The 15931-nt window shown below is 38.8% G+C and overlaps 1 protein-coding gene across 4 annotated transcripts in view; it reads right to left on the bottom strand.

Annotated features, from left to right (window-relative positions):
- edil3a (EGF-like repeats and discoidin I-like domains 3a) overlaps positions 1 to 15931 on the bottom strand; it is a 104735-nt gene that overhangs the window by 10715 nt on the left and 78089 nt on the right. For all 4 annotated transcript variants that reach the window (XM_026320726.1, XM_026320727.1, XM_026320728.1 and 1 more), the window contains 2 exons: positions 15202 to 15346; positions 14813 to 14997 (listed from right to left, as the gene is read on the bottom strand). In XM_026320726.1, coding sequence (XP_026176511.1) covers positions 14813 to 14997; positions 15202 to 15346 — 330 coding nt within the window. The remainder of the gene's footprint in view (positions 1 to 14812; positions 14998 to 15201; positions 15347 to 15931) is intronic.

Below are 15931 nucleotides of genomic sequence, written 5' to 3'. Positions count from 1 at the left end.
TAATCTTTAAAATGCTAATAGCCAAAATGTCAGTATAAAAATGTCTCGCTTATCACATACATCTATGCAGCACTGATTCACAGTTCAATGCAGGATGAAAAACAGCGTACGACTTGGCATTTTGCTGTCACATAGGAAGATAGTGGCAAAATTTAGAAGCGCAGGGAGAGCAAGAGAGAGAAAAGCCTGCAGATTTATTTCTTGTCTTGAAAATACACAGCACTAAGGCAATCATACATCACACTAATTGGCCTGGTCATAGGCCAGCATATACTGTGTCACACTGCTCTGACAAAACACAATAGGGCTCTGTGCAGATTAAACAAATAAGCAAACAAACTGAAGTAATGTGTGAGGTACTGTATGGCTCAGTTTCATTCCTTCTGCTGGCTGACACTTTGGAGAACACACCATGCTTTAACTACCTGCAATTTGTTACAAACAGAAATAATTTATTTATTTGTTTATTTTTAGCAGTGATGGGTATGAGCTCAATCTGAATTTTCATCTCTGAGGTTTTAACACTGCCCAAGAGTTTGTCTTTCCTCCTACCTACCTCAGAAATGCTCCCTGGCCATTACACAGGCCTTCTCAAATGCAATGCTGCTGTGCACCTAAATAGGCATAAACCTGGGTCATGTAGACAAAACCATGCTTTAGTAACTACAAAGCAAACTCTTGGTTCACTAAAACGCATCCGGGTGGGATAACTCCCAGCTCGAGATGTTAAGCTAATGAAAGTAGGACAAAAAGGTATTGAAGTTTGTCTGCTGACATAATTTAACTCTTAACAATGCTGCATGCTTCGCTTGTTGTGAATACAATAGTCATGAATTTTCACCTACAAACAGAAGCCACCTCCACCACACTTTTTGTGTAAAGTAGTGCTGGTTACTGTTTCTGAATGTGTGGCAGCAGTGTGCACTATTTTCCTGTAATGTATAGGAATACTTTTGAATACCTGATATAATGACTATAATGTCACAACAAACTGTGGGATAAAGCAGACAGAAAGAAATCTTGGCAAGGGCTGCTTGGTTAATTTAGAGGGGCATGACACCTCATATTGTGAAGCTTTGATTATGTTCCAGTTGTAGAACGTTGAGGTAATCTCATTCTACCTGAGCACTCAAGTCTGCCACCAAGACAAAGGCACTCTTGAAGGGGAACCTGTAATTGCTGTCACAGGTAGCGGTCAAAAAAATACGACCGCCCCTAGCGATGTCGGCTCTCAGTGCTTTGATGGCCCAAAGTGAATTAGGGAGCGAGATAAGCTTGTTATAGCAGGGCCTGTCCTCCAGCCCATACCTTCTGTTCTTTCTTCCATCACACTCTCAACCCCATTCCCTCCTCCATGAGCTGTTAACCCAGACAAACTAGAAACCTTTGTAGCAATCTCTGAAAACTAGTGGCATCAATGTTCCGAAGACATAAAACACATGAATCAGTCTGAGGATTTTACTTGCTGTCTCTAAGATTAAAAAATAGAATTCATTCATCTCTAATCTGAGCTGCATATCGAAAACCATGACAGGGTCAATTACTTATTTGCACTTCTTTTTGGTGGCAGTGTGTAGAAGGGCAAGGCTTGTGCCCTTCTGCCAGACAAACACTCATCTCGTTTGCTTAATAAGATGATAGTTAGTGTGTAAATCTCATGTTCCTGTTAGAAGTGGCTTTGCCATTGTAGGATTATATGATTAATGCAGTGAGAGACAGCTTTATAAGGAGCTGAATGAGGCTCACCTCCTATTTTATGAATCCAGCACAAACATACAAAGCCTCCTGCTGACAATCTCATCCAGGCTGTGCTAATGTGTTGAAGATTTTCACTCCTCACAGAGGTGTGTAATGTATGTATTCTCTGACGTTACAGTGCACAACAGAACTGCATGCACATAACTTACAAAGCCATAAGGAGCATAGTGCTACGGACCATCAACCCCACAACAGGGCAGCTATCATTAAAGCTTAAATCTGGTGTGCGAGCTTAAAACACATCATGTTTGACTGCTCTTCTCTCCACAGGAAGCCTCGATCAACAACCGGCCATTTTCTTTATCATACACTGAAATGCCACAACATGCTGACAATCTGTACAATGTAAATGTCATTTGATATTGCTGTTGATATGTTACAGCCATTATCACGCTAAACAGTGCAAAATCTGGTTAAGGCTCCTAAAAAGAAACCATGTTGACATGAAAATTGTTTTAACAGAAAGACTAGATTCAAAATCAGATGTGGGGTTTGAAATCAGTGCACATTTTGGGGTCTCTGCTGCTTCAATTATGACATTTTCTTTTTGGATTTGTGTAAAATAGTGAGAATAATCAATTGTTGCAGTTTATGTTAATAACTGGATAGATGATTGTTAAGAGTTAAAATACAGTCATCAACAGTCAGATTCATTCATAGCATACAGAGTGAGAAGACCAGAAAATATAACCCTGGCTATGTTCACAAGCTATCATTGACAGCTGACCTGGGAAACGCTGGAACCCTCACAGTCCCTTAATGTGTTTGGGGCCACAGTACAAGTGACCTGATGTATTCAGAGCCCCATTTGCATGAAATTTTACATGCTACCAGCTATCTGAGCATAACGTTACATGTCATATGCCAAAGCACACTATTCTGTGCTGCTGCTGCAACACTACCTGCTTCAGAAAATCTGCTTTAAGCAAAACCAAAATTACAAAAAAAAACAGGAGATGAGGCTGAGTTTCCAGACAGATGGCTGACTGAGTGCAGCACTTCTACTGCGCAAAGAAAAGCCTGTTTGTGTCATGACACCTTTCTGAGTTAAAGATGTGCTGTTCAACAGTTGAGCTTAGTTTACCTAATTCTATAAGATGAAGCAGTGGCCTGACTTCTCAGAGAGTTTGATGGGTATGTATGTGACATGTATTGCTTTTTCTGTGTGAAAGCACATTAGCTCCAGCACCACAAAAATAAAAATGAACACATAAAATGCTGTGCAGCATATTTAAAGCTGTACTCAGCAATCACATCAGCCAAAATAAATTAGAGTGAAAGTTGCACTCATTAATTTTATTTGTTTGGGTCATTACTATAGCAAACAAACAGCCTGTAGCATTTGATAAACTGTTGTACAAAGAACCCTAATGACTGATTAAAAAAGAAAATCTAGGTTGTTGATTATAAATAGCTGTAGGTCATAACGAAAAAAAAAAAAAGTTTCTTTAGACCTAGCAACGTCATCATGACTAAACTGAAATATTTTGACAGTCCACCTTTATACGCTGAGAGAGCCTAAACAGCAGTACTGACCATGTTGGGCAAGAAAGATGAAAATCTGAGGACGGCGGCCCCCAACAATGTGAGTAATACAGGTTCATACACTCAAAACCAGCTTCATTTTTCTTTGTTTTGTTTTTCTACAGTATGGTTTATCATGTGTTACTGCGAGTATCTGTCTCACTTATCATTTGTTGTATTATGTGTATGTCAGAGGCAACATACAGCATCACATAGTGATATTATTACTGAGCCCTGTTGTTCATTTTGGCATGCTTCTTAGGTGGCACTCCTGCTGCAAGCACACACTGACTCACATATCTGTGCTGAGTGCTGGGACATACGGTGGGTGAATCACATGAAGAAACTAGTGCAGATATTGTGAAGGCTGGCTCAACTATTGTGGAGCACTGATGATAGTAAAGGACATGTCAGAGAGAGAAAGCAGCATGCTGTCTTAGACCGGTCACTTCACAATCCAGCATAAACCTAAACATCTTCTCTTTGTTGGTATTTGACTCCTGTGTAATGTTTTTTGACAGAGCTAAATGTGGAATGTGAGTCGAACACACTCTGCTGAAAGAAACATCTCCATGTGGAGCTGTCCTGGCACGAGGATAGATGTCATTGTTACAGAGCAATAGGACTTGTTCTGGCAGTACATCATGAGAGTCAGCTGGTTGGCTGGTCATGGCACATCACACAGCCAAAATACTGGGGGTGTAAATAAGGGAAAGGCACGCACGCAGTGACTCAGACCGGATTGCAAAAATGGTGGCAAGCGCACCAATTTGTAGGCCAAACAGTTTTACATGGCACGAACATCACTGTGCATTAAACATCCTGTCCTTTGCTCCTCCTCCTCTTCACTCCAGTCTGCATGCCAGCACACATGAAGCAAATAGTGCACGTAATTGAAATTGCATTCTTTGTTATTCTCTCCAAAAATATCTACCTGTGCACTTTTTCCATTTACCAAGTACGTGCCTAATGTGCTCAAACACGTAAGGAATGATACCTGTATGTGAGAAAGCACTAAGCAATCTGAAAAAGACAGAATAAACCTTGGTGGTCTTCTTATTTCTTATTTAGCTCCACCAGTAGCTCATTATTTTTGATTTATCCAGTTAAATACCTCAGTATTTCCACAACACATTGTAAAGATTTTTGTACAAATGTATGGTCCCCGAAGAATGATGACACGCCACACTATGGTAGCAAACATTATGCCTGTTAAATATTAACATTTTACTATACGAATATTAGCAACTGACATTTGTATATAGTTCAAAGTAATGAAGTATCCAAGCACAGCATGCAGCATGGTTGCTAACTCTTAGTGTTGCTTATCATTAAAACATAGACATGTCTGCCTTACTGTAAAACGCTGCTTGTTTAAGCTCATTCACAAATAAAAGTGTTGCTGTGTTATGTATGATTACAGATTTAACATTTTAATATTAGCCTGGATTGAAAAAAAAAAAGACCCTTTCCTTTAACAGCTTGCAACACACACACCTGCATGGTTAGCTTTTCATTTTGTAGGCATCTTTTTTTTTCATTTATAATTTAACACAATAACTCAAGTGCTTTAAAATAGAAAGCGCAGGACCATTAAACTATAATATAATTCCTGTCACCCGCCCGACCAAAACAAAGAGAACCTTTCCTCAAACCCAGTGCATTAAAGAACATTAGTACCTGAACGCACAGCCTTAAAACAAAGCCTCAGTCCAGCGTTTCAAGTTAGGTCTAAATGGCTGCAGGATGTGAGGAAGAGAATTGGGCATGGAAAAAAGGAACAGGAAGGAAATCAACCATGGTGGTCTGGATCATTTAAAGCTATTACAGCAAGGAGAACAGCATCTGTAAAACCAGTGAGTTGCATACCGTGTCAGTATGAGTGAAGTGGGAGACTCAGATCCATATGCGTAAAAAATGGTCTTGACGCTGCACCAGTAAGGGACTTGAGGGATTTCACACTCTGTTTAATGTTCACTGTGACTAGACAAGTGATAGACGCTTACTCGCTGATAAAATCTAAAGTGGTCTGTCTCCCTGTGTGATCTTGTCTTGAATCAAATCTGTGGTTCATGCTGGAAGAAAATAACAATAAAAAAAATAAAATAAAATAAAAAAAAAAAAAACCTGCTTTCTTATGGAATTTTAACCAAGTGAAATGTGAAATGTTTTATGATCTAAATGGTTTAAAATATGGTGTTCCCATTCTAACCACAATGATACAGATTTTTAAAGGTCCTACAAAACAGGTGAGTTAAAAATAAAATCCTCTAACAACACTGGCTGCTGTGTGTACAGCTGATGATATCTCGGCTCCTCTCTCCTGCTTCTCATATGGTATATAAAATATTCATATTCAATTCTCACGTGTGTACACACATACACATGCACACACACACACACAAAAAAAACATAGTGTTCTTTGCACGCAATAAAAAAGGTAACCATAAAATTACAAAACACCTTTTGTGGACATAAGCGGCCTCTGTCAGCTAATACACACTCTGAAATTAATAAATTCTCAGTTGTATACAGAGCCACAGCTTAATTTTGGACTTCTCTGCACTAACTATATTACTATAGCATGCTGAAGTGCTTTTTAAATACAGCCCATGCCTTCCTCAGTGCATACCATGAAGATGTCTGATTTAAATAGATGGAGTGATGGGGGGGATACCCTGCTTGCCACAAGAGACGGTGAAACTACAAGATACACATGCAGAACACACTAGACCTAATCTCTTCAGCACTGATTTAAGCTCTGGTGCCTTCCATTCTGACAATTCCTGCAGATCCAACGATTGTAGCAGGCGCTGCCGCATACTCATGAATCAATCATCGGAAGATAGAGCAGATAAATGCATCCTGCGTTAGGTAAGGGCGTGAGACAGACAGAGGTAGAAAGGGGGAGATAGAGATGAAGATCAGGATGTGGCATTGAAGGATAAAATGGGTTCCTTGGATAATGAAAACAAAAGAGTACCATTACACAGGTTCCAAGCAGACCTGTACATTTAATGATATAGTTGGAAAGAGGGCACACTAAAACCCACCCAATTGAATCAGGGAAGCAGATGGATTTACCATCCCTTCCGTAACTTCATTTGGAAGCTAATTGAATCAGCTTACTAGCTGCAGGGAAACTGAATAAAACAGAGAAAGAGAAAGAGCCATATTGAACAGGATTAAAATGAGGCTCTGATGATAATGCCTTAATAAAATTTACATCAGCCATGTCTTAAAATCAATGGGGATTCCTTCACAAATTCTTCTTGAATTCTTGGATAATGTTCTCAGGATGACTGAATTAGGAAGACATTGGCAGGAAGTCGAGAACCATATTTATATCTGTTCAAATTGTACTAAACATAGTAATGTAAAGGGGTTTTTCCAGTAGGTAGCAGATTTTCTGTATAAGACAGGTCCCATCTGACAATCCACTCCATGGAAGTCTGATAATAACCCACAAAAATCTCTTTTGAGTATGATCAATTATTTATTAAACATTTGGGTAACAAGATAAAGAAATTATAAGGATGGAAAGAAAAGACAGGCGAGAAAAGACAAAATGGGGTTGGGGAAATGGCACCAGTATCATTGCAGCACTATAGAAGTTATAACAAAGATTTAAAACGTCCATTACCATATATCAACTTATAACACATTGTTATAAATTAATGTGGTGGCCATTTCAGTCCATGCTTGTATGGTCTTTGCTACTTTGTCACACTGCTAACAGTGTAATTCTATATATTAAAATCAGAGGTAAACCCAAACTGTTTTAGCCTGCAGTAGACCCAGAAAATATCATCCTTTGATGGTTAGGAGGAAAAGTGTTATTGTTAATTAATAAATGCAGGGCTGGATCTGAAATTGTAGTAAACGTAACATGATCATTCATGTCCAGAAACACGTTAGGTAAAAAGGGTGTGAGTCTTATATTCATGCAGTCACTTTATATGGCTACATGGTGCAAATTTGATCTTGCCCTTCTCAAACTGGGCTGGCACATCTGCAAAAGCAGGTGCTGGCTGAGTAATTTGCAGTCATGCATCTGTTATCCTGGCTTCCAAGCTTTGTGTCAGTGGGCAGTGCCACACCTCAGACCTCCATCTCAAATAGTGGAAAAAAAAGAAAGAAAAAAAAGAAGTTATGTAGTTAATGTATTACACATGGCTGTATATGTGGTAACAAGTACACAGAAGGCATCTTGGCATCAAACCTTCAAAACTGTTAATTGTTTTGTTTGTATTTGCACTGACAAACTGTTGGCTCAGTTGGAAATGTGTAAATCCTACTGTGTGCTAGAACATGAATATTATCATGTTAACTCGTGAAGGTGGACTCAAAGTACAGTTTGTATGCACAGACAAAAGTCGATGCAGCATTTACAGATTCTACGGTATGCTGAAGCTGGCGTTCATGCATTTCACTTAATACTTTTTTCAGCGTAACAGCTGTGGCTAAATGGTTGTGTGCCTCTCACTGATTACAAGAGAAACCACCTGGAGACATTGTCCCTCTAACATTCTGTTTCTTTAATTAGTTCAGCAAGAATACTTCGCTGCAGGTGCTGTTCGTATTGATTCAGTTTTGTGCGTAGAGTAGTAGGACAAATAATGATAAAACACTGAGCAGTGTGTAAAATAAAGGACGTATTTAAGGTGATTCGAACTTTCAGTTTGTATTTCTGCACTAAAAAGAGCCTCTTTCTGTTTTCAACAGTTCTGTTTTTGTTTTTTGTTTTTTTTGAATCAATATCGTATGACAGTAATAAAAATGCTGGGTTTAAGAAGATTCTCTCTGTGAGCTGCCAAAAAATTCAAGGTTGCAAAGATGGCTTTCCACTGGGGGGGGGGCAGGGTCAAACCTGGAGAGCAAGGACACTGAAGATGGTTCCCCCTTCAAAGTTCCTAATGCATTCTTACTGTCCGTTTTCAATAAAGTACAAGTCCGTTGTTCTTGAAATAAAAAGATGATGATTGCTATTCCCGATGATCAAAATCCCACTTAAATCCTTTCATGCTACAATGCCTTTACTATCACTGAGACAGCTTTTTTTTTGTTGTTTTTTTTTTTTGTTTTTAAAGGACACACTTCATCTTCGCTGCATAAACACTCAAGAAGAGATGAGAGTTTCAGTGGGACAAATTAAAGCCACTCTCCTCAGTGGATGGATGAAACAAACACCCAGCTAATTCTGTTGATTAAAAGAAATAGAGTTCTTTGTCAGCAGCACTGTATTTCACATAGAGATTCGATTAGGAAGCAGTGCTTGGTAAAACTGGTGTAATGATAATACCCGGTTTGATTACAACAAATTCATGCGCACAGGCACTGAGCAGGAATCAATCTTGCATTACGTCTACTTATTGTACCTTCTAGCCTCTCCTCCACATCAGATGATGCTCTCCGTGAAGTGTCAACATGCAGTGATGCTTTAGGAACCACTGCCAAACAGCTGGGCTAATTTACTTCTTTAATATATTCATTTATGTGATTGTGATTCAACACCACATTTTGAATACTGAATGAATAAAACTTTAAAATGCTTACAGTCTGATGAGCACTTTATGACAACTAATTTTATGACAACTAAGCCCATGTTACAAATGTATCAAATGTTTGACTGTACATAATTAAATCATCAGAATTCACAATTATTCTAACTACTGACAACAATTTAATTCAATGTTCAGACACACTTGTATGATGACATCTATGTTTATTATTATATGTATGTACTATTTTAGTAAAATAAAGCCTAGTACCTTCCTCTACAAACATGTACTGTAAGATTCATTCAATATAACTTACTGTTTCAAATCTTGGGAACTGTGTGCACAGTAAAAGCTATATTTAAAAGTGAAATCTATTAACATTTGCTTTTTGCTAAATTTATTTAATTTAAGATTTGCTCTCAAGAAAATTAATTTCACTGACTTCAGCTGTTCTGAGCTCTGCTTCTGTCTCACTCTCTCTCCCTACCTTTCTTCAACATAGGGAATCACTCATGTCCACACATGCATCTGGTTAATCATCCTACACTGTCACCTATTAGCTCATCTGTGGTCATTCTCCAACTTATGCCACAGTCTGACTTTTCTGGAGTTTCTCAATCACTGTAATCCAACTGATCTGGGTTAAGAGGAGAGCTTAATCAAACCAAACTGTTACCTGCTTCCAAATGTTTGCATACAATGGTGTTTCAATCATGCACATTTATACAATACGCCACTGATCCAGAAGAAACACATCTGCTTCCTCTCAGCTGGGAAAAATCAACCGATTATGTGTTACCATCAGTAACATGAAAAGGCTGTGCCACTGACAAGACAAGGAGAAGGTGAGAGGGAGACGATGACCCAAATGCAGCTGAGCAGCGCAAGACTGATCATCCCAGATTGTGCTGGGTTGCATCCCTCTGAAGTGCTGCTTGTACTGTACACAGCCTGAGCACGACAACAGTATACTCTGATATTCAGCCTGCTGCTAATCTCCTCTGGCATCCTGATATCACCCACTCCGTGCTAGTAGCTGTGTTCTTCCTAGAGAGTTGGATGAATTAAGTATATCTACTTGACATATAGATGGATGAACATTCTTTAGGGACTGTCACACAATCTTGGTTCTGTTGTTGGATAAAAGCCAGTATCACAATGCTAAATGTCTGAAGTATCTTCACTTATCTCCATGACATTGAGGGATCGCACCAGAACTTTGTAATGTTTCTTGAGTTGTAAAGGGAGACTTCACTGATTTTCAACCAGATTCCTACATTTTAAACATGGGGTGTTTATATCCATGAATAACATAGAAACCTTGCTCTGTTTTACCTATGTAAAAAGCACTGTGTATACACTTTCAAACACATTCGCAGGATGATGCAATTTTTTAGACTAGTGTAGGATTTCTCACCTTGGACATAAAATTTAATTTTTCACTGTTTTCTCCAGTCTTATGGCATTAATAAAAAGGGCCTAACTGTATTAAATGATAATCTATGTGGGAGGAGGGATTATTCCTTTAACAAGACCACAGACGGCAGCAGGGGAAATGCAGTCACAAGGCATTACCTATAGAGATGAATACATCCTTACTCTTTGACAGCTGGCAATGGGTTCTTCTTGACTGACTTCAAAAACATTAAGCAGTTGTAGAGGTTTAAACATTACAACCATCAAGAACCACCATTTTCTGCCTACCTACCCAACACTGAGCTCCTCAGGGACACCACCGTCTTTATAAAGCTCAACTTATGCATGTATATCACCTCATGCCAATTCATAAAGGGCATGAGTATTGTAGGTCACATTTAAAACCATCCTCGCTTTTTCAATGATGTGAATGATTCCATGTCAACCACTGCCTTGCTGGGTCTAAATCCATGAATTTTACTGATAGATTTTGCCAAAGCCAGGGAACAAATAGCCACAACCCAATTCTGTCATACGGCCGCAATATTTTTCAGAGGACTGCCAACTTCTAGAAATAAAAAAGACTTTAGGGGTAGCACCATTTATTGTTTTTACACACTACTCATATTATTCACCTGGAATCCTGGGGCTAATACACTGTACACTGGAACCCCAGCAAAGTTTCATCATAGCACATACTTTATACTGAGCCACTCAGATCATCATAGTAGTCATTTAGTATGAGGGTATCACTATTTCCCCAAGAATCAGAGACTCCATTCCTTTGCATGCTGCTCCAACCAAATGCCACCAGCAGATAGGAGCCTATCAAGTTGTCCTGCCAGTGTTATTACAGCTGTGACTGTGATAGGTCGCTTCACTTATTTCTCTCCACTTGTCTTTGTCTCTCCTGTGTGGGTTTAATGTGCTTTGTCTTTTGGACCTGTGTGTTTCACCACAGAAACAGCTTTATTTTTTCCCTGATGTGTATGTAGTGCTTCGCTTGCTATGTTGCCACTATTTACTTCATCCACATCTGCCTGTGCAAACTTCCACTCTCACGGTAGTCATTTGCTTAATTGTTATGTGTGCCTTGCTCTGCATATGTTAGACTACATTTACTCAAGTTCCCGAGATCCTGTTATAAAAAAGAAAAGAAAAAAAAAAGGAACAGGCAGGAAAACACTTATTTAACTTCAGAAAGCTTAAATCTATGCCAAAGAATTTGAGTTATATGTTTTGTCACTGTCCAAAGATGCTGATGACACAAGTAAAGCTTCACGTAAAAATTTAATAGGCCTTTTGTCTACTTATACATAATGACATGCATCACCTGTTCAGCCAGATATGATTTATCAGCAGATATGAGGAGATGTCACTGTTACAGCACTGATGTGACAGTATGTCTGCATTAGCACCAATGTACAATTTGCACAGGGACTGATGCAGTTCTTTCAAACATTTCACACATAAGCTTTACATGTAGCTCACTCTGCATCATCAGTGACAGAGGTGATTATTGGGGTGCCACTGCCATACACCACACATATTTATCACTTTAAGGAGATAATTGGATGTGAAAACCTTGAAGACAGGAGATGACAAATGAACCCACAAAAGGGAATTACTTTCATAGCTTATCCTTTAACCTTTGCCGGCCACAAATAAATTTAATAAGCTGCAAATTAAGTGACACATTTTGTACTATCAAAGTCTACACAAGGCCATGTCTACACCATTTACTCTAAAAACTCTACATCTTGTCATTTACTGTGCAGATGTGCATGGTATGGATTATAAGGAATGTGCTTTATCAAAATATGAAGGCTGGTTTACTGAACTGAGTTACACTGCACATGTGTTGATGTTAATGTGTTTATGCCTAAACAGTTGACTAGCAAGGGTGCTTGGTTTTACAAGGCAAACTGGGAGAAAAAAAGCCATGAGCTGCAGCTAAGTGGGACATATTTGATATTGTTACAAGCCTTTCACAGTTTGTTTCATTTGTGAACCGTTCTACAATTTACACAGCAGTGCTTGTATATAGCCCCTAAACTGCTTATTTACATAGCACTGGCTGCTTGTCATTTTAAGTTGAACCCATATTAAATGATAAGATATAAATATAAAGAAGTTTGAGCTAAGAATTTGAAGTTTTACTTCAAATATTTTATTAAAATGGCCTCAAAAACTATGTATTCAATGTTTCAAGCTTTCCTTCCAGTGAGTGGAGACAGTGTACATGCCACCTGAAATGTGGTTCAGAATTTAAAACCATAATGCAGGGATGTTTGTACTTACTAAGTAATTTGTTGACTGCAAAACAATTAAGATATATGACATAAAGACACACAGTCACCAAGAAATTCTCGACAGTAGTGGAGTAAAACCTGCCAGAAAATTTGCACTGCACATGTTGCAATAACAGAGACATTGTGAAATTGAAAAGTAGCTACTGTCTCTCTGGAAACTTCTTTTTGCTATATGGACATGTTAATGTGCATAATTAACTAATCAGCTTATGCCAGCTGGAACACTTGGCAGCTCACTGAGAGCTTCAGCTCTTCTCTTGAAAACATCTTGAAAGATTCTAGCTTGGACTTCCTCTGTTTAATTTTATACTCTTGCCAGCTCTTAATACATTTGTCTTGGATATTTTCCAAACAGGTTCATCTCTTTTTTAGATTTCAGTCTTTTGTCTGCACAAAATTTTAAGTCCAATTTAATTTATTTAGTTTGCTTAAAGCTATGTTCTTAACATATGATTGTATTTAAATGATCCATCAAATACTTGCCATTGTTGCCAGGTCACCAGTCCATCACAGGGCCACATAGAGACAAACAACCTCACACACACACACTCACTCCTATGGGCAATTTAGAGTCACCAATCAACCTGACATACATGTTTTTGGACTGTGGGAGGAAACTGGATTTGTAATACAAAATAAAGCATTGTCAATGTCTTATCAATCAGATTGTAAAATCTCATGAGACTATACTTATTTGATGTAGTTGCTTGAAAATTACACAAAAAAAATAACAAAACAAATAGATACTCTAATAACTAATAAATCAATCAATAAATAGATAGAGCATAAAACATAGAGAAGGAAAATCATACTTGAAAAAAATGTAAATCAATTTATGACTCCACTGCTATACAAGTTTGATATTTGATGTCTGTAAAGAGTTTCCCAGTGCTTCCACTCCACAGCAGAGCAGTTGTCTTGATTAATAGGAATACTTAATTTGTCATTAAGGCTGATTAATTCCATTAATCTGTAAGGTTTAAAGTCATTTAGTAATGTCACTGAGAATCAATTATTTGCCATGGTAACCAGTGTAAAGAAGACACCGATAGTGGGAGTTTAATAAATGTATATAAGCTCATCACTAAATATTAAAAAAAAAAGCTCCATTGCAACAGTTGCGTTAATATAAATGTGAGACAGCACTCTACAGTATATAACCCTTAATGTCTACTTTTTCAGAAACCAGATATTGTATTTGCCTTTGTGCGCAGAAATGGTCTTTGGCAGGGGAAGCCATTGATTTTCTCACTGTGTCTGTATAGCATCTCCTCTTTCCTGCCGGCACAGCTTGTAATATGAGACCACAAGTTTTCCTTTACCCACAGCAATCAATTTTGCTTAGCCTAGCTCCCTGGCCTGGATGGGAGCCTGCCTAAGTAGCTTTGTCTTCTGACACCCGCAGCCCTACCCTTACTCTCAGCAAAGATTTCGATGTAATAAAAAACATATGTGACTTGAGATCGAAACAATCTAATAATGGCCAGACAAGTCTGTGTAACTACTGAATGCTAACTGTGCCACAGCTCGGGAGGACTGCAGCTGCAGGAGAAAGGCCAAGAAATTACTCTGATCTTCAAATCGCTGAGAATATGATTCACATCCCAATGTCTCCTATGCTACCAGGGTTAGAGCATAGAGATGTGCTTTCTCACTCTCAGAAAGAGCATTTACTGCCATACTGGGCATGATTGGGTCTGATTGATATGTATCTTAAACTCCACTGGCCTCCATCAATCTCCCATTTTGTTAAGCAGAAAGACCAGAGTGTAAATGTTCACTTAGAGACATGTCTTGTCCCTTACAGGAGACATTTTCAGCCATCAGTTACTGTAATGAAAACAAATGGATTGGCTGGTTTCATTGCAACAGAAAGCTTGGGCTGGAGCCAAAGATAACAGGGCTAAACTCTTCAAACAGAGCTAGTGTGGGTGCTGGATTCAAAAAGCCTGGCATGAACAAAAAACAAAATGACTACATAGTACTGACTGCTTCTAAAATGGTACTGAGAGCTAGCTAATAAAGCCAGGATTTTTGGGACATTTCATTCAAAACTGACAATGTAAGCATCAAAGTCTTTCCCTATGAAATATAATTAAATCCACTTACATGCATTACCATGTGCACGCCATGAGTTATTATGCCATTATGACAAGTGGGTAAGAGCTAATCCTTCAGCAGAGAGAAAGCCAGCTATCTGCAATAACCTGGTCGTCTGTGGTTCATCTCCCTGATAATATACTGATGCAATGTCTACAGTAGCTGCAATAGATAACAGATTTAGCTGAGATACCATCTTACCTGTAGCCACTGCGACTGGTCACTGTGTCCAGCTGTCCAAGCGTTGACCTTGCCCTGTTTGTCCAAACGGGCCTTCCCAGGTTCCCAAGTGAACATGTCCATGTTGAGTGTCCTGAAGATACTAGAGGCTGTGACCTGATAGTCCTGAATATGGCCTGATTTCATTCCCAGGGGTTCAGAACATCCTGGCAACAAGAAAAAAAAAAAAAAAAACACATTTCCTCTATCATGCCTGACTGCACCATCCCCAGGCCCTCACCCCAATAAAAAAAATATATTTTCAGAGCAGTTACCATATGAAAAAATACAGCATGAATCTTTTGTGCAACGCAACAGATCATTTTACCTAATTTTCTGACAGCTAGATGAAATCAGTTCAGCTTGCTTACCTGTTAGCTCACAGCCAAGCAGCTCCATGCGTAAGGTGCAGTGCCTCCTGCAGACTTGGGGGTAAATGCGCACATACTGGGCTTCAATGGGAGGGGTGAAGGAGTTGGCTGAGGGAGCATTGTTATCGACATTTCCTCTGAAAATCTGTTGCAAGGGATCAAATAGGAGCAGATGGGGGCAGGGAGGATGGAGAAGCAGATCAGTTTTGCCATAAGGTAGCAGTCTATCTAGTGCTGTCTCTAGTGTCTACTCCGCACTCAACAAATTGCTGTCATTCAAGGTCAATGAGCTAGAATTACAGGGAAAAATAGGCAATTTCTCGCACCATTTGAGCTCGTAAATTGTAAGAACAGTGGTGTGTTTTGAATTAGTGCTTGTATCGCCATATCTTCTGGAGTGTTTTATCCAAATGACCCAATATGGTGTGATTGGAAACTCTAAAATCTTCCAGCTCTAAAACTACTACTAAATTTATACTCATGCTCAGTCGATGCTGATTCTTGTGTGCCCAAGTTTGACTGATAACAGCAGGCTTAAAAAAACAATATTAAATAAAGAAAATATATATATACAGTGGGTACGGAAAGTATTCAGACCCCTTTAAATTTTTCGCTCTTTGTGTCATTGCAGCCATTTGCCAAAATCAAAAAAGTTCATTTTATTTCTCATTAATGTACACTCAGCACCCCATCTTGACAGAAAAAAACAGAAATGTAGAAATTTTTGCAA

The sequence above is a fragment of the Mastacembelus armatus genome, chromosome 9, assembly GCF_900324485.2.
Source record: "Mastacembelus armatus chromosome 9, fMasArm1.2, whole genome shotgun sequence".
NCBI lineage: Eukaryota > Metazoa > Chordata > Actinopteri > Synbranchiformes > Mastacembelidae > Mastacembelus > Mastacembelus armatus.
The sequence above is the reverse complement of the archived record's forward strand: the minus strand, read 5'-3'. Positions and strand labels throughout refer to the sequence as shown.